Genomic DNA, 23142 nt, shown 5'->3' on the forward strand with positions numbered 1-23142 from the left:
ATATTCTGATACCCTCAACTTCTCCTCTGCCAAAAAACAGACAAACCAAAAAAAACCCCTCACTGACCCTCTGGAATCATTTCCCTCAAGCTTTTGTCTCCTCTCCCTTTTGCCTCTCCTTACATACATACTCAATACATACTGCTCAACAAACTGTTAGAATACTTCAGCCAAACCCCCTCTCCTACATACTCTCTTATCTCTCACTGCTCTTGGTGTCTCTTAACACCTTCACTAAGCCCACTCACCCCAGCCTTACTCGCAATGGAGCTCCGAAACTCATTTGCTCCTAATTAATCCTCCTTTGGTGTCTTCATTCTGGAATACAACAGGGTGGCAAGGATTTGGGGACTGTCAGACAACCCAGTGCGGCTGACCGTGACAGGCCTTAAATTTCCCTTCAAACCCTTCTTCATCTTAGAAATCACAAAGTCATCATGGTGCTGGGCACTCTCCTCCCTAATCTATGCCACAAAGTTTAACATCCATTGTCTTACTTTCTCGAACAACCTCTTTTTCAAGTCTCCTTCATTCCCTTTTCCCCAGCTCCACTGGGTGCTGTGTTGTGTGAAAAGATAGGGGAGAAGTCTACGTCCATGCTCGGTGCCCTCCTTATCTGCACTGGATACTTGATCAGCAGCTTGGCCACAGGCATCTCCTTCCTCTGTATATCTATGGGGCTTCTACCGGGTGAGTCCAAACCTATCTAGCCTGCTGACATCAGCTGCTCACATTGATTCAGTTACATTCCTTCTGCTCAGGAGGGCCGTTTACCCACACGTCATCTTTTACATGTTTATTGAATCCCCACACCTATCAATGGAAGCAAAAGTGATTCCAAGTGTTTGCTCTTTCTTTTTTTAGGTCTGGGCTCTGCTTGCATGTACCATGCAGCTTCTGTGATAATGGCTAAATATTTCAAAAAACGACTGGCTCTGTCGATGGCTGTTGCTCGTTCAGGGATGGGGCTGACATTCCTGCTGGCACCTCTCACAAAAATCCTGATAGATGAATATGACTGGCCAGGTGAGTCACCCTGACAATGGCTCTACTGCCATCTTAAACTCTGCTAGACTCGGAATGCATTTTTAAAAATACATTCCTTTCTCCCTTGGTAACTTGATGGCTGGATGCCGTGGCAACCAATTGAATGGGAAATGAGTAAAAGCAGGAAGACCCTTAATTTCCTACTTCCTAGAGATGGACTAGAGGGACAGGTCTCTAAATATCTTCAGTGCTTACCAGCAGGCATCAGACAGAAGCTTATTAACTAGCAGGGTTCAGTCACCAGGGAGAAACACTCTTTGTAACTTGGAAACCTACAACAGTGAAAATGACCAAGTGAAAAAGGACATCTCAGCAGTTTCCAATATTTTTTCCTTTAAGATTAGCAAATAAAGGAAAAAGAAAAACAGATTCTAAGCTTAATGTTAGTAAACAAACATTTTAGTTATTACTACTCACAAATTTTATAAATGGAAGAAAAAGCGGATAAAAATCAACTCTAGATACACAAACACCCCCTCACAACTCTAGAAAAGAAAGGAGGGAGTAGCCCCCCTTTCCTGGGGGGAAGGGGGCAGAATACAGTACAGGATGTCACCAGAGCTGTCAGGGCAGGGTCTGTGTACTCTGGTTTTGCTTAAATGTTTTTCTTTGTTACAAGGGAAAACTAATGGGGACTTTGCTGGTAATTAAAACAAGGTATCCATCAAACTGAAATACAAAGAGGACCTGGGTCCACAGGCCCAGCTCTGCAAAAGAGCTTTATTAGTGATGTGACAACATTCAGTAATCATTCTCCAAAGGAAAGGCTAACATCCGAGACAAATCAGTAACACGAAGGACCACGATAAAAAGCCTATGATAACTGGTTCTCGGTACCTTTTGGAACCACTGTACAAAACTAAGACAAGATTATTTCAGCTCAAAACTTTTAACAATGAAATGTCTACCAAACCTATAACCAAAAGTTATAACATTAACTGTATTTTCTACTTAGGTACCCTTGTACTATTTGGAGGGATCTCACTGAATTTAGTGCCCTCCAGTATGCTCTTACGACCCATCAGCATCAAAAGAGAAGAGCACATGGCTACCAGAAGTACAGATGCAGAAAGTCCACCGGAAGTGCCAGCCGGCAAAGATGGACAGCCGCCTTCCCCTGGAAACTGCTTAGTCAGCAAGGATGAACCAACTGGTCAAGGGGCAGCAATCTCAGGATGCCAAGACAATGACGAAGCAGTCTTCAGCAACAAGCCTCGATTCTATAAGCAGCTCATCGACAACTCTCCATTGAAGAACCCTTTATTCTACATATTCACCTGGTGCATGCTATTCAGCCAGCTGGCATATTTCATCCCTATTTTCCATCTGGTAGCAAGAGCTAAAACTCTGGGGATCGACACCATGGATGCCTCCTATTTAATTTCAATGGCTGGTGAGAAAACTGAGTCTTTAATTTATGCTGGTTGTTTTCCAGGCTGTTTGTTTATACTAAAAAGAAAAGATGGGCCTAACTCCGTAAAAGACCAACCTGTCATTTTCTTAAGAAAAAGGCTAACAAGAAAAGAAAGTGGGGAAAGTGGAGACCACACACGAATAAAGAAGGGCCTGGAGGAGAGTTCTCAATGTCCTATTTAAGATTCTCCCTAAACACCGATCTCCAGAAACTGTGTTATTAAATGATGAGTTCCAGTTATTTATTTATTTAGGGCTTATGTGCCAGGCCATGTGCGCAGTTAGCTACTAAGACCCACTTATAAGTAAATATTTTCCTCTCTGAATCATTATATGATTTCTCATTGAATTAGGACAGTCCTACACAGAATTATGGAATTTTGGAGATGCTGAGTCTCAGACATCCCCTTATCTAACCCTCCTCATTTTAGAGAGGAGAAAAGGAAATCCCATTGTTGCAGTGACTTGCCCAAGGCAAGTTAGTCAGTGACAGAATAGGGCAGGCAAGACCCCCGATCTTATGACGTTCAGTCTAGTGCCCTTTTCCTTAAAACAACATAATTAAGCCAGCCATAATAAAGACTTGCTTTATTATTGGCCCAAGACAAATCCTTCTTCTATCACTAGCTTTATGACCAGAGGCAAGTCACAGCTCCTTTGAGCCCATCTCCTTAGCTGTAAAAGGGGATAACAGTTGCAGCACCTACCTTAAGTTTGCATGTAAAACACTGCAAACTTTTAACTATTCACTTCATGAATAACTGTATTTTAGTAAATATCAATTATAACTGGTTTGTAATTCTTCCACTTCTCCCTCTCTGGTTATTGTAATCAAATCAATACTGTCATTGCTTTTGAAAGGGTGTACCAATCAGCTCCCCTATGGGGCTACTCTACTAGGTAATGTGAATTCTCAGCCCAAAACACTTCCCTAGCTACCACTTCCCTAGGTGTTTTCTCCCCCCTATTAGAATGTAAGCTTCTTGAGGGCATCCACATTTAGCATCTGTACTTAAACCCCAACAGTAAGCAGATGCTGGGACATCATAAGAGCTTAATGCCTTTTTCCATTTGTTTTTTGTACTAGCATTTATGGAAACTTGTGTTGGAACTCACTTTGCTCCAGCAAAACAACTCCACTCCTTCATTTAGAACATGAAATGGTATGCAGAAATGTATACTGCCAGAAGCCATTAGTTAATATATAGGACTGATCATTCTAATAATCATCTGCAAGGCTGATTCAATAATAATTGCTGAAGTCACAGGGTATTCAAACATCCATATTTTATAGTGTGGATCCACATCCTCCCTCTGCTGGCTGCATCACAATGGTTCTATTTCAAAGTCAAAATGAGATTAATATACTTACACACAGAAAAAAAAATCCACAAAAAATGGCTGCTGGTTTACTGACCTGGCCAATGTTGCCTGTACTCAGCTTCTCATCTCTTGGCCCCAAGATATTCCCCTTTGCTGGAATCTTTCCTCCCCTGCCTTTTGGTATCTTGAGCTTTCTTCAAGGTTCAGCTCATCTTCTATCTCCCATGAGAATGAACCTTTTCTTGACACCCTTAGTTATTACTGCTTTCCCCCCTCCTCAGATTATTTTTCACCTAATTATCTATGCGAATGGTGCATTTCCTCAGTAGAATGCAAGCTATTTTGAGTACAGGGACTATTTTTTCATATTGTCTTTGTATTCCTAGTGCCTGGCACAGCACTTTGCACAGAATAGACACTTACCAACTGCTTATTGAATTAACTTCTCATATATATTGTAAATTCACACTCGGGCTTTCCCTGTACAACTAGGTGAAACAAAAATGGGTTAATTGTAGGAATCCTCCATTACCTATAACTATGTGAAACTGATATAAAAAGTACGGTTTGGGGCTTTTAAATAACTATGTTTCCTGTATCAAGTAAGTCTTATGATAATTTGTTACATAAATTGTAACTAATATATAAATATGTAACCAGAAATACTGTCTACAGGAAAAAACCACATGCCACTCATTTTCTCCATGAACCTCGATTAGAATGTCTTGATTTTACATAAGCTCATAATAGGATAATGGATTTCAAGAAGAAAGCTTATGAGGTTCTACTTCTCCAGAAAAAAAAATCACCAATGCGATTTATGTTCCATCCTCCCAATCAATCTATAGGAGATCACAGTGAAGGAGCCAGTGTTCTACAAGACAATGTACTTCTGGTTTCTTTGCAAGGTCATGCTTAAATCCACTACTGCCAACAACTGCAATGCAACAGGCAACAGCGAGGGGTTATCGAAATTTTACATTAGTTCATAAGAAAGAGTCCCAATTTTCCTTTTTAAAAAACTTTATTAATTATACTCTAACCACCTTTCCCTCTCACAACCTCCCGAGCCCAAGAGGACACTGACTTGAAGGTTCTAGGAGATTCCCCAGCGATTTCTGCTTCCTTGGCAGAAAGGAAACTGGAGGAGAGAACATTCTTCTACAGAGAGAATCCCTTTGGGGTGGGAGGGCCAGGGTGAAGGGAGCTACTGGGCGTCCCCAATCTGTTTCAGCTCTTCTCTAGTGGGGCACCCCTGAAGCACTGCAGCACTGAGTCCTAGAGAGATGATCAGAGGAAACACGGCTGAAAAGAGTTCCTTTTAAGGCCCTTCACTGGGTGTGCATTTAAATGAAAGCTAGATCCAAATGGCAGAACACATAAAACTAATTTGTTCTCCCTGGCTCACTTCCCAGGGAGCTGTTACTCACATTACTCACCTGGCCTAAAGACTGAGTCATGAGATATATGCAAAGATGTTGCGTGCAGTCACTCACTTCAAGGAGATGAGGTTCAGGCTTTCATGTGGATCTTTTCCAATGTCTCTCCAGGCATGACAGAGACACTCATGCAGCTACTGTCTGGATGGGTTGCTGACCAAAACTGGATCAAGAACTATCAGTACTACAAGGCTTACCTCATCCTCTGTGGCATCACTAACCTGCTCGCTCCTTTAGCCACCACATTTCCTCTACTCATGACCTACTCCATCTTCTTTGCCATTTTCTGTGGCTGTTATTTGGCAATGATGCTCCCTGTAATGGTGAGTAGACACACTCATTAAAACTATTAGAAGAGAAACATCAAGGAAAGGCAATGTTTTATTGTGATCTCCCTAAACAGACTGAAATTAGAAGTCAATGTGGTAGCCAGAGAAAACTGTCCTGGGTCCTATGATGGCTAAGTAGACCCCAGTCAATGATCTATCCAGTCATCCATCTTGGGAAAGACTAGATAATGGGAGAGAATTATTCTATCCATAAAGCAAGGAAGAAATTGAAGAGAGCAAGGAATACTTAGGAGGAGCCTCAAATCTGTTTTTTTTATCACCACAGATAACACCTTAAATCCACTCTGCCCCTATGGCTGCAGAGCTATGTTCAGTTCCTCACAAGGTACAAAAATGGAGATATATTCGTGGGTTAGAAGGGGGTGTAACCTGACCTTGTGTGTCAGTTTTCTAGTTTGAGGCAGGAAGCCCTGAAAATCACTGCCCATATGCCATGGATTCAATATGGAACCAGGTCAGAGCTTCCCAAGGGATTTACCTTCTCCAGTATCGTTAGCAAGGGCTTTTTCTATCTACAGGAACAGGCTCTCTATGGCTAAGTTTTGGCCTTACTAATCAGGACAAACTTAATGAATCCTACAAACACAAGAATAGCCTCACCACTGCCACCAGGAAGCTCTAAGAACTCCACAGCCACAGCTTCCTATTTAAGAGATGCAAGGTGGTTTAGGAGGCCTACACCTCAAATAAAAAGCACAAGAAAACAGGTTATTTACAGCATCCTCAAATTAGCTCTGGCTAAAATCTCAACTTCTACATGTCAGCTACTTACCAATCGTTTGGGGAGACCACCGCTTAGCTCTATGAAATGGGACATGGCACCCTGGAGGCAAGCCCTTCCTTCAAGTACTTTCAGGTTGTAGCTTTTTGATGAAACACATGAGAAATCTGGTTGTGATAATTCAGCATTCAGAACTGTGAATCTCTGAAATTATCATGTAAGTCCTAGTGTAAAAGAATTTTTTTTACAAAACTTGGGATGACACAGACTTATTTCTTAAGAAACAATTTTTTTTACATACTCCAACAATGGTTCTCTGATTCCAACAGGCTGATTTCACTGGGAACTCTACGCTAAACCGGTTTTTGGGGTTTGCTGCCTTTTTTGCTGGGCTGGTTATTCTTTCTGGACCACCCATAGCAGGTAATTATCTACCTTCTGAGGGTATCAACAGGAAAGTATTGATACATGCTAAGTTTCTATCAACAATCTACCAAAAAGGAACCATTTCATTCCTGACTTGTTTCCTTGTCTTTTCCTCTTCCTCTTCCCCAAATGGTCTATGTGCTCTTCTCCAAACTTGAGTTCCATCTTCTGACTCTACGCTCCTACAGATTCAGCCATGCCTGCAATGCTCTCCTTCTCTTCATTTCCACCTCTTAAAATCCTTGGCTTCATTTAGGGGGTCAGCTCAAAGGCCACTTCCCATAGGAAGCCTTTACTGGTCAACAAAGGTTAGTAGTCATTCTCTCCTCAAATTCTTTTGTTCACTCCTTGGTGTATATGTGGGACCCCCTACAAAACAGGGGAGACCAGGGGCCATTTTTCAACTTCGTCCTCAAATCCCCAGTGCCTACATGCTTAATAAATGCTTGCTGAATTGAGTCTTCTCAAGGGAATAGGTTTTGGGGAAAGAATTTGGCCCAACTGCTATAGGCAGCTATCTGGGTCCTGTTACTCTAAGGACAAGGCTTTTCAGAACTCCATGGTCACAGCTTGCTGGGATGGATCTCATGGGAATCACCACACCATCACTGAGACAGATTCCCAACAGTTTCTGCCTCACCAGTCTCGCCTTTCCCTCTGCAGCAGGGCCATGTTACAGGTGTCTCCCTAGATTCTTTTCATAAGAAATTGTGGATAAAACATCATCGGGACTAATAAGATTAGAACAAAACATGACAGAAAAGCCTTGTGGGGAAAGCATTTGCAGATGCGGGCCCTGACAAAATTGGAAAGCTGAGTAGAATGACGGCAGGTCTATGCTTTGTTCTGTTAACTTCTCCAGACTAAAAATCCAACTTCAATTTACCTCTTTTTTTTTTTTTTAAAACCCTCACCTGGATATCTGCTCTCGAACAAGGTCAATATATTGAGAGCTAGAGTTGTAAGGGGTAAGGAACAATTTTTAGGGGAAGATGTTCGAATGCTAGACAATAAATATAACACTTTCCAAACATCTGGTAAAAACATAGCCACTAGAAACTCTCACTTTTATGCTTCCTCCAGCCAAGACCAGTATCAGAGACAAGGAGGGATCTGATTTTGCACCTTTCATTTTTCACCTAGGTAATTTAGCGCTAGAGCCAGATTTCAGACACTGTAAATTTAAGACTCAATAAAGGGCAAAGATCAAAAGGGAATTTTTATTTTAGCATCTGAAGTTAAATTAGGGGGCCCCTTTAAAGAAAGTTATATGTGAAGAAGAAAAAAAAGCACAGGACTATATATTTAAAGTCCAGTTTGCATATAGTGAAATGGAGAAAAGGGAAATTTATACAACCAGATTCCTTTCTTTGAACACTCCTTCTTCTACCTGCAAAGATAAATGCTATTTGGCAAAACACTATCTATATTTCCTGTAGGGAATGCAGACTGGTATTTCAAGATCTAATATCAGAATTAAGTTTTATAGGAAACTATAAGGAGGAGGCCAAGTACCAGAAGGTGCCCAACAGAGTGCTTGCATGGTTAGTGCCAATACCAGCAAGTACTGATGAGAGTCTGAATGTAGTTTGCATCTCTGTAATATGAATACTGCCTAGTAGGCTGATCCTTTCAGGCCAATAGCACAAGGTAGGAAATGTCTCTCAATAATATATCAACTACAGATTATATAATTTCATTCATAATTCTAAAGGTAGAATCCAGAGATATGAAATTCTAATGTGTTTAAACTTTTAAAAATATATTTAAAGATTTCAGCAAACTGGACAACTAAAAGAAGGGCTTGAGGGGTAAGAAGAAGAACAGAAAGTAAGGGAGAATTATAAAACAAAATACTTAGCAAGAGGGTAAGCAGAGAAATCATAAGAAATGTTCTAACTTCCAAACTCTGTGCCATAACCTGTGGATGTTATTTTTTTTCTAAAAACAAAAAACCCATAAATCTTAAATTCTGATTTTTCTTATAGTCAAGGAAAGGGATAAGGTTATTGCTAGAAAGTAAATGTTTTTATATAAGGATCTTTTGAGTCAAGGGGGTTGTTTGATTTAGTTGCACTCCAACTACTATGGCAGCTCCAACAAAATTATGCTAAACCCCTCTCCCTGACTGCAGCAATGACCTGATTAGAAGCAGCAGAAGGGAGAATCCTCCAGCATCTCCCAGGTCTTCCAACTCAACCTTCCGTCAAATTACACAATTTGCCTTTCTTGAACAGCAACAGTCAGACGTATGTCTCTCATCCCTACTCTAATGCTGAGTAGTAAAGCAGCAGCAGAAATATTAAACCACTGACTGACTCAAGTCTTTTCAACAGGGACTGAACATTGTAAGATTTGGCTTAAGAATTATCTATGACAAAATGCCAGAAACAAAGCCAAAGATGGGCCTTTCCACTTTAATGCACATTACAAAGAATGTTCTCTTTCTTGCTGTCTAAGTCAACTATGACTTTCTAGGCCCCTTTGTCACATAATAATTCTTCTTCCACAAAAAATAACTTTCCCCAGGGATCCCCACTCAGAACATTAATTAGTTAATAGCTTACCAGAAAATTCATTTTTCCCCTTCCTGTATAGAAGTGAAACAGGAAAAAAAAAGTTAGTTCTTTATCATTTGTTTCAATTCAAGGGGGGCCAACAACGAGCATGGGAAATTTTAGACATAACATAATTGCATTTATACCATTTTAAAGCCTAAGCATAGCGACATATGTTTCTTAACTATGGATGTAAGAATAAAGAGTAGATAAATTCATAATGAAAATTTAACTAAAATTTACTGATGCATGTGTATTGCATGAGTACCCAAGAGAACACCACAGATAGATCATAAAAATGAATTGACATGGCTCACCACCAACTTTTCCAACCCCAGAAAGTCAATCTGATCTCTGTCAAGTCTCAGCAATACACCAGAGAGATCTTCAAGAAGGCTGGCTCTGCTTCAGGGCATACTTGGCAAGATTCCAGCCTGAAGCGGACCTCCCTGATCCACCTTGGGTTAATCCTAGGACTGCCCTTGGGAATGGAGTCAAATATCCTTCACAAAAAGAAACATCCTTCTCCTTGACCCAAACTATGTCACTAGGCTCTGCTACCTACTGACCAGGTGACCCTGGGATTATTTTTAACCTGATTGCTCAAACCTCAAAACATTCTGTATTCTCTGATTATTAGCCTTCCTAGTAAGTCTCTATTGATTTAGGTAAATCTGAAAGAAAATGTAACACCTTTAACAAACCTGGGCAGGCTATGAAACAAATAGTCATCAAATCCTAAATACAAATACAAAGCAAAAAAGAAAATGACTTACCTACAATTTCCTCATGCTCCATCCATGGCATGTGACTAATCTCAAACTGCTAAAAGCTCAAATTTATTAAACTGCACCATCAAGGACTGGAATTAAAACTTACCTGTCAATAAAGTACAAAAATAAGTAGTTTTTCCCCGTGCAGTTATGGTGTCACACAAAAATTAGATTAATATGCATCCTCATCTTTTAAAGATTTTTTTCCTCTTCCAAAATGTTATTGTTTAAAAAAAGTTTCACTCATATTTATTAAGCCTAAGTGAACCCTCAGAGAAGGAACAATGTAATGCACAAAGTGAGTTAACAACAGGCTGCCATTTATCACAAATTCTAATTAACCAATAACAGTTCATTCAAAAATCAAGAACTATGAATTACAACACATGTGGAATTTGCTGTTACAAAAGGTTTTGGGTTTCCCCCTCATTAGAGGTGCTGAAACAAAAGGCTGGTTGTCCATATGTTAGGCATTTTGTAGAGGGAATTCTTTTGAGGCTATGTCTGGACTAGGGCCACTAATGTCCCTTCCAACCCTCAAATTCTGCAACTCAGCAAGTGTTAGCTCCTCCACCTTATGGTGCAAGCTTCAGAGAGACACTTTGACCTCCTCCCTCCATTTTCTTATCTTTAAGATGGGTGGAATTTTTATTTGAAATTACTATAAGAAATTGATGGTTTCAGGGGCATCTAGATGGCACAGTGGATAGAACACCAGCCTTCGATTCAGGAGGACCTGAGTTCAAATCTGGCCTCAGACACTTACTAGCTGTGTGACCCTGGGCAAGTCAGTTAACCCCAACTGCCTTTAAAAAAAAAAAGAAATTGATGGGTTTTTTTTTTAAAGTAGAGGTCCACAAAGGTTAAATGATTTGTCCCGTCAATAGTAGAATTCAGGGCAACTTCTCTATCAGAATCCAGTTTCCAAAATGAATAATTACAAATTAACCATAATCTCAGGTAAATAACAAACTGTCTCATTCAGGAGCAAGTCATTTAATCCTAGTGCTTCTCAACAGTCAGAAGACCTGGGTTTTCCTCCCAGTTCTGCCACTAACTAGCTGGGTGACCAGGGGACCAGTCCGGTCCTCCTCTGGGCCTCAACACCTCCAGACTATATCACCTTCAAGTCCCTTCCAGATATGACATTCTGTGACTTGGGGAGAACCACAGATAAATCATATCAACTTCCTATGAAATGCTAGCAAAATGAACCTTTGCTCTCTATCACTTTCCTTCCTTCTTGGAATATTAGAACACTTCTACTCATACTCAAAAATTTCTACTAACCCTAACCATACCTACACACACACCCACACACACCAAAACCCAGAGTTTCACTAGTCTTCACCAGCCACTTGAGACTTGCTTTCAGGTGCTGATCACTAATTTGCTGAACTTTTCAATCTTTTAGTCTGATGTTCTTAATCTTCTGAAACCCACCATCCCTGATTCCCAGTGGGTAAAGGGGGAAGGAGGACAGAGGCTTACAACAGCATCCTTTCTCCTCAGTGACATCACAAGGCACCTACTATCCCCTGCAGCAGCAGAAAGAGAAGCTATAAATTACTTTATTTACATAGAGATGTTCTTGCAACATATCAAAATCCTGTAAGGCTTAGCTCTCCTGAAGTTCATGAGTCCCTAAATCAAAATGAAAAAACATTTCCAAAGTGCCTAAGTATGCCTGTAACTTTTCTTCTTGGTCCAGGATAGATTTTACTGTTAGGAGAAAGAACTCCTACCAATAAGAATCAGAAACTTTTCTGGAACTTTTAGTCAGTCTCCTGGGGGCACTGAGAGAGTTAAAAAAAAAAACCCACAGTCACCTGGCCACTAAGTAGTAGATGGAGGACCAGAGCACTCTCAACTAAAAAGGGAGACTCTCCTTCCCCACAAAATGTCACGTGTTTAGCAAGACAAATGATATAAACTACTAAAGCTGTAGTGTGGACTGGGAAAATACAGTGGGAAATGTAGGTGATGTAAAAACAAACGATATCAACAATAAATTGCTTGTAATAAAAGCACAGCCTGCAGTGTGGGATGAAAGCTACAAAACACACACACACACACACACACACACACACACACACACACACACACACACACTCTCACACACTCTCTCTCTCTCTCTCACACACACACACACACACACACACACACACACACACACACACAGCCCATAGCCACAACACTCCCCTGTTGGACAGGGAAGAGATTATTTATGCAGGGTCCTCTGGGGCCCCAGGTCCCCACAAGGGTGGGGCTTGATAAACAGCTATAGCAACTTGAGAGTTCCTATGTAGGGGATAACCCATCCCCGGGAATGTCAAGAAGGTGGGTGGGAGGAGTTTTAATGTGCCTAATACCTTCCAGAAAAAGGCAGGTGTATCTTTTTTAAGTGTGAGGCTTTTCAGTTCAGGTGGAAGATGTGAGAGAACAGGAATAGAAAACAGTACTCCCTATGAAATAAATTTAGGAAAGCTCAGTCCAGCACTCACCACAACTCAACAAGCACTTATTACATGCAAGATACTGCCAAGGCCCAAGTCTCTACGGAATCCTGCAGCTAACAATTTAATGAAAAGAATTACTCAGTGAAGACTTGGTAAAAGTACATAGCTTAGTCTGTCCTTCTTCAGGACTTCTCTTGGGGACACTGATGTCTCCAAAAGCATTCAAAGCATCTCGCTTTCAATTGTGCGGTCAAGTTTCGCTATCAAGACTTTAATATCCTGGACGCTGAAATAAGAGGAGTTCTTTTACCCAAGCATCACAACAGCAGGGTCCAAGTCCCATAGCCATAAACAGAAATAAGCCAGGCACAGTCACTGTGCTGTATTTTGCCTCTATGCTGCTGTTCTTGAGGTAACACAAATCAGGTAACTTTCAAGGCAGAGGCAGTTTGGCTGCTGTAATGCACTATTCAACATAAAGTAGACACTCAGACTCATCGGACTTTCGTGAGTACTATCTGAAACACGACCATGTCACCTTCTGACCCGTAACTCAAACCATGTCTCTTGCACATACATCTCTATTCTAGACACCCCAACCATCTAGAAGCTTCAGAGTCAGGGTTTACTACCACTGTCTAATATTCTGAATATTCTGTAAAAGGAATCAATAGCATTCTCAGTCCTGATAAATCTGCCAAACTGATCTTACTGTTTTCTTACCTGGCTAGACTTGGCAGTCCACTAAGTACCCCTTGACCTGCCATTCTGGACAGCAAAGGCTAGAAGAGATGAATAGACCTTACTCATTAAATGAGGTTGGGGAAATGCACTGACTGATATTTTTGTTTAAGCCCTTTTTGATATAGAGCTTTCTGAAACACATCCCAGAACTACCTGCCACAGTAAAACATTTTATCTTCACTTAGCCTTATCACCTGGCTGCCTTGCTTGTAAAAATCAATACTAATCCAATGGCTGATGCCAAATTCCTTCTCCACCTTCTTTCTTGTTCCTCCCACTCATCTTCATCTCTATTTTTAAACAACATTCAAGATATTTCCTTAAAATATCAGTAACCACTCTCAAATGGACAGACCAGAGATTGCCGACCTTTCCCTAAAGATCTATTTTTGATTCTCCCAAAATTTTAAGATCACTGAATCTGGAAGGAAAAGATTGTAAAGAAAGTGAGTATTTTTGCCAGCTAGCCTCCTCTTTAAAAGGTACAAAGAAGGCATGGTGGTAGCAACCAGATGGGATGTTGACCACATCATTAAGTCTAAAGTTCTATAATTTGGTCATGATCAGTACAACTTGTCAAAGAAGCCTTCCTTTTGTAGAGTGGATTGAAAATGGTTATTTTAACAGCAAGGTTACCTTTTTTTTCCTACTGATGACCAAAGAGCCAAAGAAGGGGGAATCCAAGTAATGAATAAAAAGCAGCTTGATTTCATTTAAGTTTGGGGGCTTTTAAAGAAATATCAATTGTCATACTGGCAAATCAAAACCAGAAGCAAAAAATACATTTTTAGTGCTTTAGAACTGCCACTTAAGGGAACAGAAAGTGATATAACCCAACACACCCATCACTTGAAAGAAAAAGAGATACTTTAATGGAATGACAGAGTTGTGTTGTGTTTTTACAACCACAAACACAAAATGAGCGCCTTTAGTCTATCAATACTACTTCTAGGCTATTGCTAGCAAAGCTCACTAAAGCTAAGTTCATTCTTTTGACAACCAAAGGCATAAATAGGGCTGTCTTCAGCTGTCCCTTTACTTACAGGTTCACCACAGTGTTGGCTCAAGGTTTTACTGGACTTCAAAAATAGTGAATTTCTTCACGTATTCTTTTGAAGGCAGTGATAAGCAACATCTTCCATATGCCAAGCAGATGCCTAACAACAAAAAATGGGGTATATGGCCCAGGAGGTTTCTCTTTATAACCCCCAAGAATTTGGGAGACCGGAGATGGCCAGTCTTTCCTCTGCCAACACAGCTAACTTAGATGACTTAGGAAGTTACAGATAGGAGCACAATGAGGGCACAGTCACACTGCTGCTTTAGGGCAGGAACAAGGAAATCATTCTAGTAACTACCTGGTCCACATGTCACATACCCTGAACCAAAAATCAGGGCTATAGAGTCTAAAAGCCTGATCAAGCTATACAGTAATGTGAAACGACTCTCCTCTGGCTTTTATCATCCTAGTCATCTGCTATGTCAGTAGACAGCAGAACCCCATTTGTGATAAAACTTTAGAATGTGAATTCTGGACGCTTTATCCTATACCGAAGTAAACCTCAGATTTCTTAAAATTAGGTTGCAATGTATATGGAATTTATCTTAAATATACTTCCATTAAAGAGAACTCTGAATTTATCAGAGGCTATACAGAATAGTTTTTCATGGTTTCAAGTACCATACTCTGAATTCTCTGATGTTTGTTACCTGCATGTCATTTTCAAAACTGAATCCCATTTTTTTAAATCTCCAAATTTTGGCTTAAGACTTGACTGAGTTGATGAAGTCTATGTGAGGTCCCAAATAAACCAAACAAAGCCCCTAATAACTGAAGGACAGTACAGCTCTTTCAAGTAGGTTCTGGTCAAGAAGAGTCTCTTACTTTATCACTGTCAAGCACAGTCTGCTTTATAGAAATGTCTCTTTCTCTCCAGGCTGGCTACATGACAACACCCAGACGTATGCCTATTCCTTTTTATTTTCTGGGATGTGCTATCTGCTCTCATCAGTTTCTCTGTTCTTTGTGCCCCTGGCCACAAGATGGGCAAAGAGATGGGCTGAGCAGCAGAGGACGACTTCAACCAAATAGGAACAAAACAAAAGATTCAAACGAAAGCCTGCAATCACTAATGCCCAGAAAAAACAAAACAAAACAAAAGAGAGAGAGAGAGAGATCCCTGACCGGCATTAAGAAAAAGTTATCTCTATTTAGCCAACGAAGAAGTTAAAACTAGACTTTCAATTAAAATTACAGTTTAATCCCAGTGGTCTAATCTAACCCATGTCAGTGTGGACTGGTATTCTGCCACCACCAGACAGCTCTAAAATCAATAGTCCTGTGGTTCAAATAAGTGGTAAATTAGCAGAATTAGTCCAACATATGATCCTAGATTTTTCCATTTTTATTTATACATTGATCTGCAAAAAGATTTTAATATATTTGTAATTTGTTTCCAAATCATTTGAAGCATCTTTTTTCTTCCTGTAAAGCACTATTATTTTCCCACAAAGCTAATCAAGAGAACCACTATCCTAGCTTGAATTCAGGGTGTTTCTTTGGAACCAGAATAGTGGTTTAATTTCTTTGTGGCACACACATTCTAGCTTGATGTTTTCTCCTCCTTTTTGTGTAGCTTATTAACATTCACCACACTGGGCCAATTGGGTTTGTGGACCAAATCTTTTTGCCCATGGTTTTGCTTGCCTTCAAGGGGAGAAATAAAGTGGGGCTAGCATCCTCAGCAACATGGTCACACAACAGCACTGGACTGATTAGTGGCTGAAAAGAACTGCCCCTCCTCTTCTTCAGACAGCTTTTTGCCCTAGAGCAGTAACTATACTTCCCTAAAAGGACAAACACTCCTAGAGAAGTCCTTCGGAGACTGCTTCACTTGTAGGCCCCTGCTTGGAAGCAGGACTAGCTAAAGAATGGTTACGTTCTTAATTCAGATTCACACAGACTCTACTTTACCAGTCCAAGCAATACATAAAAGGTCTAGATCCTTCTCTAGAAAATAGCACCTTTAGATATGAACAGACAGTTCTCAGATGAAGAAATTAAAGCCATCTATGGTCATATGAAAAAATGCTCTAAATCGTTATTGATTAGAGAAATGCAAATCCAAACAACTCTGAGGTACCACATCACACCTATCAGATTGGCCAACATGACAAAACAGGAAAATGATAAATGCTGAAGATGTGGGAAAATTGGAACACTAATACATTGTTGGTGGAGTTGTGAAATGATCCAACCATTTTGGAGAACAATTTGGAACTATGCCCAAAGGGCTACAAAAATGTGCATACCCTTTGATCCAGCAATAGCACTTCTAGGGCTATATCCCAAAGAGATCAAACAAATGGGAAAAGCACTCACATGTACAAAAATATTCATAGCAGCTCTTTTTGTGGTGGCAAAGAATTGGAAATTGAGAGGATGCCCATCAGTTGGGGAATGGCTGAGTAAGTTGTGGTATGTGAATGTAATGGAATGCTATTGTGCTATAAGAAATGATGAACATGCTGACTTCAGAAAAACCTGGAAAGACTTATATGGTCTGATGCTGAGTGAAGTGAGCAGAACCAAGAGGACTTTGTACACAATAACAGCCACGTTATGCAATGACTAAGATTGTTAAATTGAACCCTTCTCAGCATTACGAGGATCTAAGACATCTCCAGAGGCCTCGGGAAGGAAAATGCTGTCCACATCCAAAGAAAGAACTATGGAAGTCAAATAGCTGTCACTTACTTTTACCTTCTGTTGATTTTTGTTTCATCTTTCTGATGGTTCCTCCCATTGGTTTTAATTTTTACTTACAACTTCACTAATGTGAAAATATGTTTACTGGGTATATCAGATTGTGTGCCATCTTGGGGAGGGTGGGGGGAGGAAGGGGGAAAAAATTTTCAACTCAAGAGCATATGGAAGTGATTGTTGATAAATCAAAATAAATTTAAAAAAAAAGAAAATAGCACCTTTATCATCCATGTTGCTTAAAGATTAGAAGAACCTAGGCTCTAGGACTTTTAAAAAAGCTAAGGATTTCTATAATTGTGTACTTTGTAATTTCCAATGGTGGTTGACATTTTCTCATTCATTTGCTACTTTACATGTATATTTTATAAGATCTCAATTTAGCTAAGCAACCTTAATAAATATTTTAACCACTACAGTCAGTTTATATAGTGCATTTTCTTCTTAAGAACTCAAAATACCTCTTCATGTTCTTTTTCCTTAGGACATTTCGATAAGTCAGAAAGAACCAAATATATGCCTGTTTCACAGATGGTAAAAATGAGACACTACAGTTACTGGGATGACCATGAGTCAAAGCTAGAGCAGACAGTGATCATCTTCTCTAACTAAACCATTCTAACTGCTGTTAGCAGAGATCAGGCTCTTCAAATGCTGGAAGTATCATGACGCACCTTGAATTGGACAGGAGAGACTGCAATGCACCTAAAATCTGCTTAAAAAAAAATGCCACATAATGCATTCCCATTATAAAGGAACAACAGGAAAATTGCTTATTCATTTATTTATTAGGCAACTGGGATTAAGTGACTTGCCCAGTAAGTGTCAAATGTTTGGTATGTGGCTGTATTTGAACTCGGGTCCTCCTGTCTTCAGGGCCGGTGCTCTATCCACTGTGCCACCTAGCTGCCCCCAACAGGCAAATTAAAATAATTAATTTCTGAAGACTTTCCAACAGCTGGGTCTGTAAGGTCTGTCAGATAATTTAAACTGATCAAAGAAAGGCCTGTTTAGGTAGAAATTTAAAGTTAATACTGAAGCATCTAAGCTAGAACTTATTAAAAATATAGCCCTATGTGTTATAATGTACAGATCACATAAAGCATATTCCCTTGAACAATATTCACTTTATTTTCTCTTAACCTGATTTTAAAACATGCTATATTTTTCAAGTACATCAGTCACCTGTGCTTTCTTCAGAAAGAATAATAAAGTTGTTTCTCTTGCTTTAAAGTTTTTCCTAGAAATGTTAAGATCATTTTTTTCTTGCTTTCCTAGCTTTAAACAAACAGCAAATTCAAAGCTAGTTAAACACTGCACACCTTCAGAGTGGCAGATACTACCTTAATGCAAAGAAAACATGCCAAAACTTGGCAATAGCATCATGGTGGCAAGACAGGAGCGAGCTTTATTTTCTGGCTTAGAAATAATAGCAGTATAACTACAGTGAGACAAAACCTCATGGAGAGAGAGAGTTGGCCTCCATATCATAAAGACCTGGGTTCAGAACTGGCCTCCAATCCTGGATTTTTCTTCACTATTATTCACTACTTCAATAATAACAACTAACATTATTATAGCACTTACTATGTATCAGGCGCTGTGCTAAGCACCGTACAATTATGACGACATTTGATCCTCACAACAACCCTGGTAGGGTAGGTGCTATGATCTCCATTTTATTATCCCCATGAAGAAACACAGAGATAAGTGATATGCCCAAGGTCACACAGCTAGTGTCTGAGGCTAAATCTGCACTCAAGTCATCCTGAGTCCAGGCACAGTGCTCTATTCACTGACCTACCTACCTGCCTTTGAGAAAAAGTCAGTAAAACAAAATCAGAATCTACTACCCCATCAAAATCCTGGTAGCCGCTGTCTACATACCTCCGGGTCACTACGCTTCCTTCCTTCCTCAACAAGTCAATGCCAGGCTCACAATTTTTCTCTCCTCCCCAACTCCTAACTTCATATAAAGGCATTTCAACACATCTACTGATTCTTAGATAGAGCGCTGGGCCTGGAGTCAGGAAGACCTCAGTTCAAATCTGGCCCGAGATATTTAACCAGCTATGTGACCATGAGAAAGTCACTTACCTTCTGTTTGCCTTGGTTTCCTCCACTGTAAAATGGGGATGAGAGCAGTATCTGCCTCATAGGATTGTTGAGAGGATCAAATGATTTATTTGTACAGTGCTTAGCACAGCACCTGGCACATAGTAGGAACTACAAAAATGCTTATTCCTTTCCCCAGCCCACCCTCTTCTCCCAAACACCATGGACCACTTAGTTCCTCAACCTGCTCACTTCCCATATTCCTCCACCCCACCTCAGTCACACACAAAGAAGGTCACACACTAGATCTTGCCATCACCCACAAATATATCACCTCCATGTTCAAGAATTCTGAAATCTCTTCATCTGACTACAACCTACCGGATTTTCACCTCTCCCTCTTCTTTCCCTTAGGTAACTCTACTCTTCATTCGCACTATTACCTCTAATCCCTTGACCCCTCAATTCTCTCCAGGACATCTCCCCTACACTAGCCACTCTCTGCTCTTCTCCTCATCTTGATCCTCTGGTGAACCAAGTTCAACTCCATACTGTCTTCTTCTCTTGAATCCCTAGCCCCCTTATCACACTGACTACACACCAAAAAGTCTCAGCCTTGGCTCACTCATCACGCCCATCATTCCATTCATTACCTTCTCTCCTTCACACATGCTGAACAAAGGTGGAGAAAAATCACACAACTTTTCACTGAGTCCACTACAAACTGATGTTACACAACCTCAACTGGACCCTCACTGCTGCTAAGCAATCCTACCATACCTCCCTCATCAACTCATCCCGCCCTTCACTAGGGCTCTTCCAAACTTTTGCATCCTTCCTCAAACCTCCTAGGGCTCTTTCTTTCCCTCCCCCCTCCCTTACCTCATATTTAAAAAAATAAAATAAAGATAAAATTGAGGCTATTCACCATGGGCTCCCTCCTCATCTCCTATCACTCAAATGCCTTCTGATACTCTCTTCTCCATCACCCCACTTTCACACAAAGAGGTGGCTTTTCTCTTCACCAAAGCAAACTCCTCTACGTGCAAGTGATCCCAACCCATCCTGTCTCCTCCAACAGAATGCCCCTTCTGTCATCTCCACTCTAGCTCTTCAATCTCTGTCTACTGGCTCATTTCCTACTGTCTACAAACTGTGTCTCCCTCATCCTCAAAAAAGCCTCACTTGTTCCTTCTGAACTCATTCTCACCCTATCATCTCTTCTGCCCTTCATAGCTAAACCTCTTGAGAAAGGCTGCCTACAATTTTCTACATTTTCTCTCCTTTCACTCATTAACTCCTTACAATCTGACTTCTATGCTCATAGCAGCCACATCTAATGGTGTTTTCCCCTCAATTCTCATTCTCTTTGACCTCTTCTGCAGTCTTTGACCCTGCTGCTCATGGTTTTCAGGATACCTCTCTCTCAGTTCTCCTCCTATCTATCTGGATCCTCATCCAGATCACACCCTCTAATCATAGCTATCCCTCCGGGTTCTGTACTGGGCCCTCTTCCCTTCTCCTTCTACACTACTTCACCTGGTGATTCCAACAGCTCCCATGCATTTAATTACCATGTCTATCTACCCTGACTATTCTCAAATCTCTTTTCTACTCCAATCTCTCTGCTTACCTCCAATCTCACATCTCCAACTGCCATTTAGACTTTCAAACTACGTCTAGCAGACATCTTAAACCCAGCATGTCCAAAACAGAACTTGCGATTTTTTCCCCTTTACCTCTTTCCCTATTACTACAGAGGGCAACACCATCTTTCCATCCCTCAGGCTCACAACCTAGAAGTCATCTATCACCTTCCACATCCAAGCTACTGCCAAGGCCTTTCAATTTTACCTTTGCAAAATCTCTCGAATTCACTTCCTTTTCCTCTTGCATAGGCCTTCATCACCTCATGCCTGGATTACTTCAATAGCTGTTGAAGGGGTGGGTGGGTGAGGGTGGAGGGGGGTCCTGCCTGCTTCAAGTCTCTCTCCACTCCAATCCATCCTCCACTGAGCCACCAGTGATTTTCCTAAAACACAGATCTGACTGATCATGTCATACACACCCCTCCCATTCAAAGTCCAGTGGCTCTGTATCACCCCCAGGAGCAGATGCAAAATGTCCTTCATGAGACCTTCATAACTTTGCCCCCTCCTAACCTTTCCAGTCTTTTTATACCTTATTTGCCAAAAAGTCCTCTTTGATCCAGTGACAATGGCCTCCTGGCTATTCCATGAACAAGAGCCTCTATCTCTAGGATGGGGCATTCTCTTCGGCTGTGCCTCATGCCTGGTGACCCAACTAAAATCCTATTTCCTACAGGAAGCCTTTCCCAAGCCCTCTTTATTCTACCACCTTCCCTCTTTCAATGACTTCTTACTTAATCCTGTACATAGCATTGTGTGTTTGTGTGTGTGTGTGTGTGTGTGTGTGTGTGTGTGTGTATAAAATCATATTGTTGGAAGGATCAAATTACTTATTTGTAAAGTGCTTAGCACAATGTCTGGCACACAGCAGGGCCTACAAAAATGCTTATTCCTTTCCCCACCCTCCCCTCTTCTCTCAAACACCATGGACCACTTAGTTCCTCAACCTGCTCGCTTCCCGTTTTCTTCCACCCCACCTCGGTCACACACAAAGACGGTCATACGCTAGATCTTGCCATCACCCACGTGGTAGGTGGCTGGCACACAGTAGGTGCTTAATAAATACCTTAATAAATTTTCATTCAGTTAAAACGGTTTTAAATAGCTCTGAATATTATTCTACCTTCAGCAAGGGCTCATTAATTCATTTCTATATTGATACTCAGATCTGCAAATGGGTCAGGTACCCCATTGATCTGTAATATTTGTTATACCCTAACTATCCAGTTTAAAGCACTAGGAATGATTCTCAAATGGCCCCCTCCCCAGTAATGCCTTACCTCTGAAAATGCCTTCCATTTACACTGTACACATCTTATAGGCACAATATGTTCATTAGATGTGAACTCCTTGTGGGCAAGGATCAAGTTTTGTCTTTTTTGTATCCCTAGCACTTAGCACAATGCCTGACACACAGCAGGAACTTAATAAATAGCTGCTGATTGATGTTAATTTTACCTGAAAATTCTGAGCTTAGCTAGTATTACCTAAAATGACCTACTAATACGTGCATTGTTTAATGCCAAGATTCAAAAAGATGTCAACTTTGTAGTGAAACTAATGAAATAAAATTTAGTGGAGTTAGAACTTGCAGAAACAGAAAAAGGCAGGTTTAATATCTTTGACTGCTACTGTTGGGGGGGTCGTGATTTTTTTTTTGACCAAAAAAGAAAAAACAAAGTAGATAATTCTGGCTAAAATAAATTAAATTTTAAAAACTTTTGCATAAATACAAGATGGGTTAAGAAGATAGATGATATGTACACACACACACACACACACACACACACACACACACACACAAATACCAAACCCTTTTCAGATTTATCTAGTAAAATAGGTTTCTTTTACCCTAGTCAACTGCTTCCCTTCTAATCCTAGATATATGAATTCTGTTTGTGCAAATGCTCTTCAATGCCATGTAACAAATATTATCAATGTTGGCTTTTGTAATTACCTCTGTTTCCTGTTTGGCTGTGAATTTGTCTCCTATTGTCCTACCCATAGACAACTCACAGAAATGAAAAAAACAAAAGCCATTCCCCAACAGAGAAATGGTCAAAAACATTAAATAAAAGCTCTCAGTAGAAAAATTGCAAATAACCAAGTGAAAAAATCCCAAAGCACTAATAAGAGGAATGTTTATCAGTACAACCCATAGGTCTCAAATTGGCAAAGAGATTACAGGTGGAAACAGAAGAAAACTGCTGGAGTGGTCATGGAGAGATAACCACACTGGCCCTGTTCTGAAGCTGTTATTAGCACAGCCACTGTGGACAGCAATTTGGAATTATTTAGAGGCTTTCCCCTAGATTTGGAGGTCCCCCTGTTAGGGACCTTCCCCAAAAGGTCACTGACAAAAAGAAAGGCTCCACATAACACCAGAAACACCTTTTGTGGTAGGAACTGGAGACAGAGTGGA

At 40.5% G+C, this 23142-nt stretch overlaps 2 protein-coding genes across 6 annotated transcripts in view; one reads left to right on the plus strand and one right to left on the minus strand.

Annotated features, from left to right (window-relative positions):
* The window catches only part of SLC16A4 (solute carrier family 16 member 4), a 30908-nt gene extending 12686 nt beyond the window's left edge, over window positions 1-18222 (plus strand). Inside the window, exons 4-9 of one of the 5 annotated variants that reach the window (XM_021000995.2) lie at window positions 547-690; window positions 865-1026; window positions 2003-2440; window positions 5334-5545; window positions 6623-6716; window positions 17501-18222. In XM_021000995.2, the coding sequence (XP_020856654.1) occupies window positions 547-690; window positions 865-1026; window positions 2003-2440; window positions 5334-5545; window positions 6623-6716; window positions 17501-17628 (1178 nt within the window). In that variant the 3' untranslated portion in view covers window positions 17629-18222. Of the gene's footprint in view, window positions 1-546; window positions 691-864; window positions 1027-2002; window positions 2441-5333; window positions 5546-6622; window positions 7178-15190; window positions 15869-17500 lie in introns of those variants that run through there. The other 4 variants (XM_021000988.2, XM_021001008.2, XM_021000983.2 and 1 more) reach the window with 4 other exon arrangements.
* Window positions 4789-23142, minus strand: part of RBM15 (RNA binding motif protein 15) — a 37109-nt gene continuing 18755 nt past the window's right edge. Inside the window, 1 exon segment of the mRNA XM_078154974.1 lies at window positions 4789-10156. The gene's annotated coding sequence lies outside the window, so the exon portion shown is untranslated.

The sequence above is a fragment of the Phascolarctos cinereus genome, unplaced genomic scaffold, assembly GCF_003287225.1.
Source record: "Phascolarctos cinereus isolate Bilbo 61053 unplaced genomic scaffold, phaCin_HiC Scaffold_5;HRSCAF=322, whole genome shotgun sequence".
Taxonomy (NCBI): Eukaryota; Metazoa; Chordata; class Mammalia; order Diprotodontia; family Phascolarctidae; genus Phascolarctos; species Phascolarctos cinereus.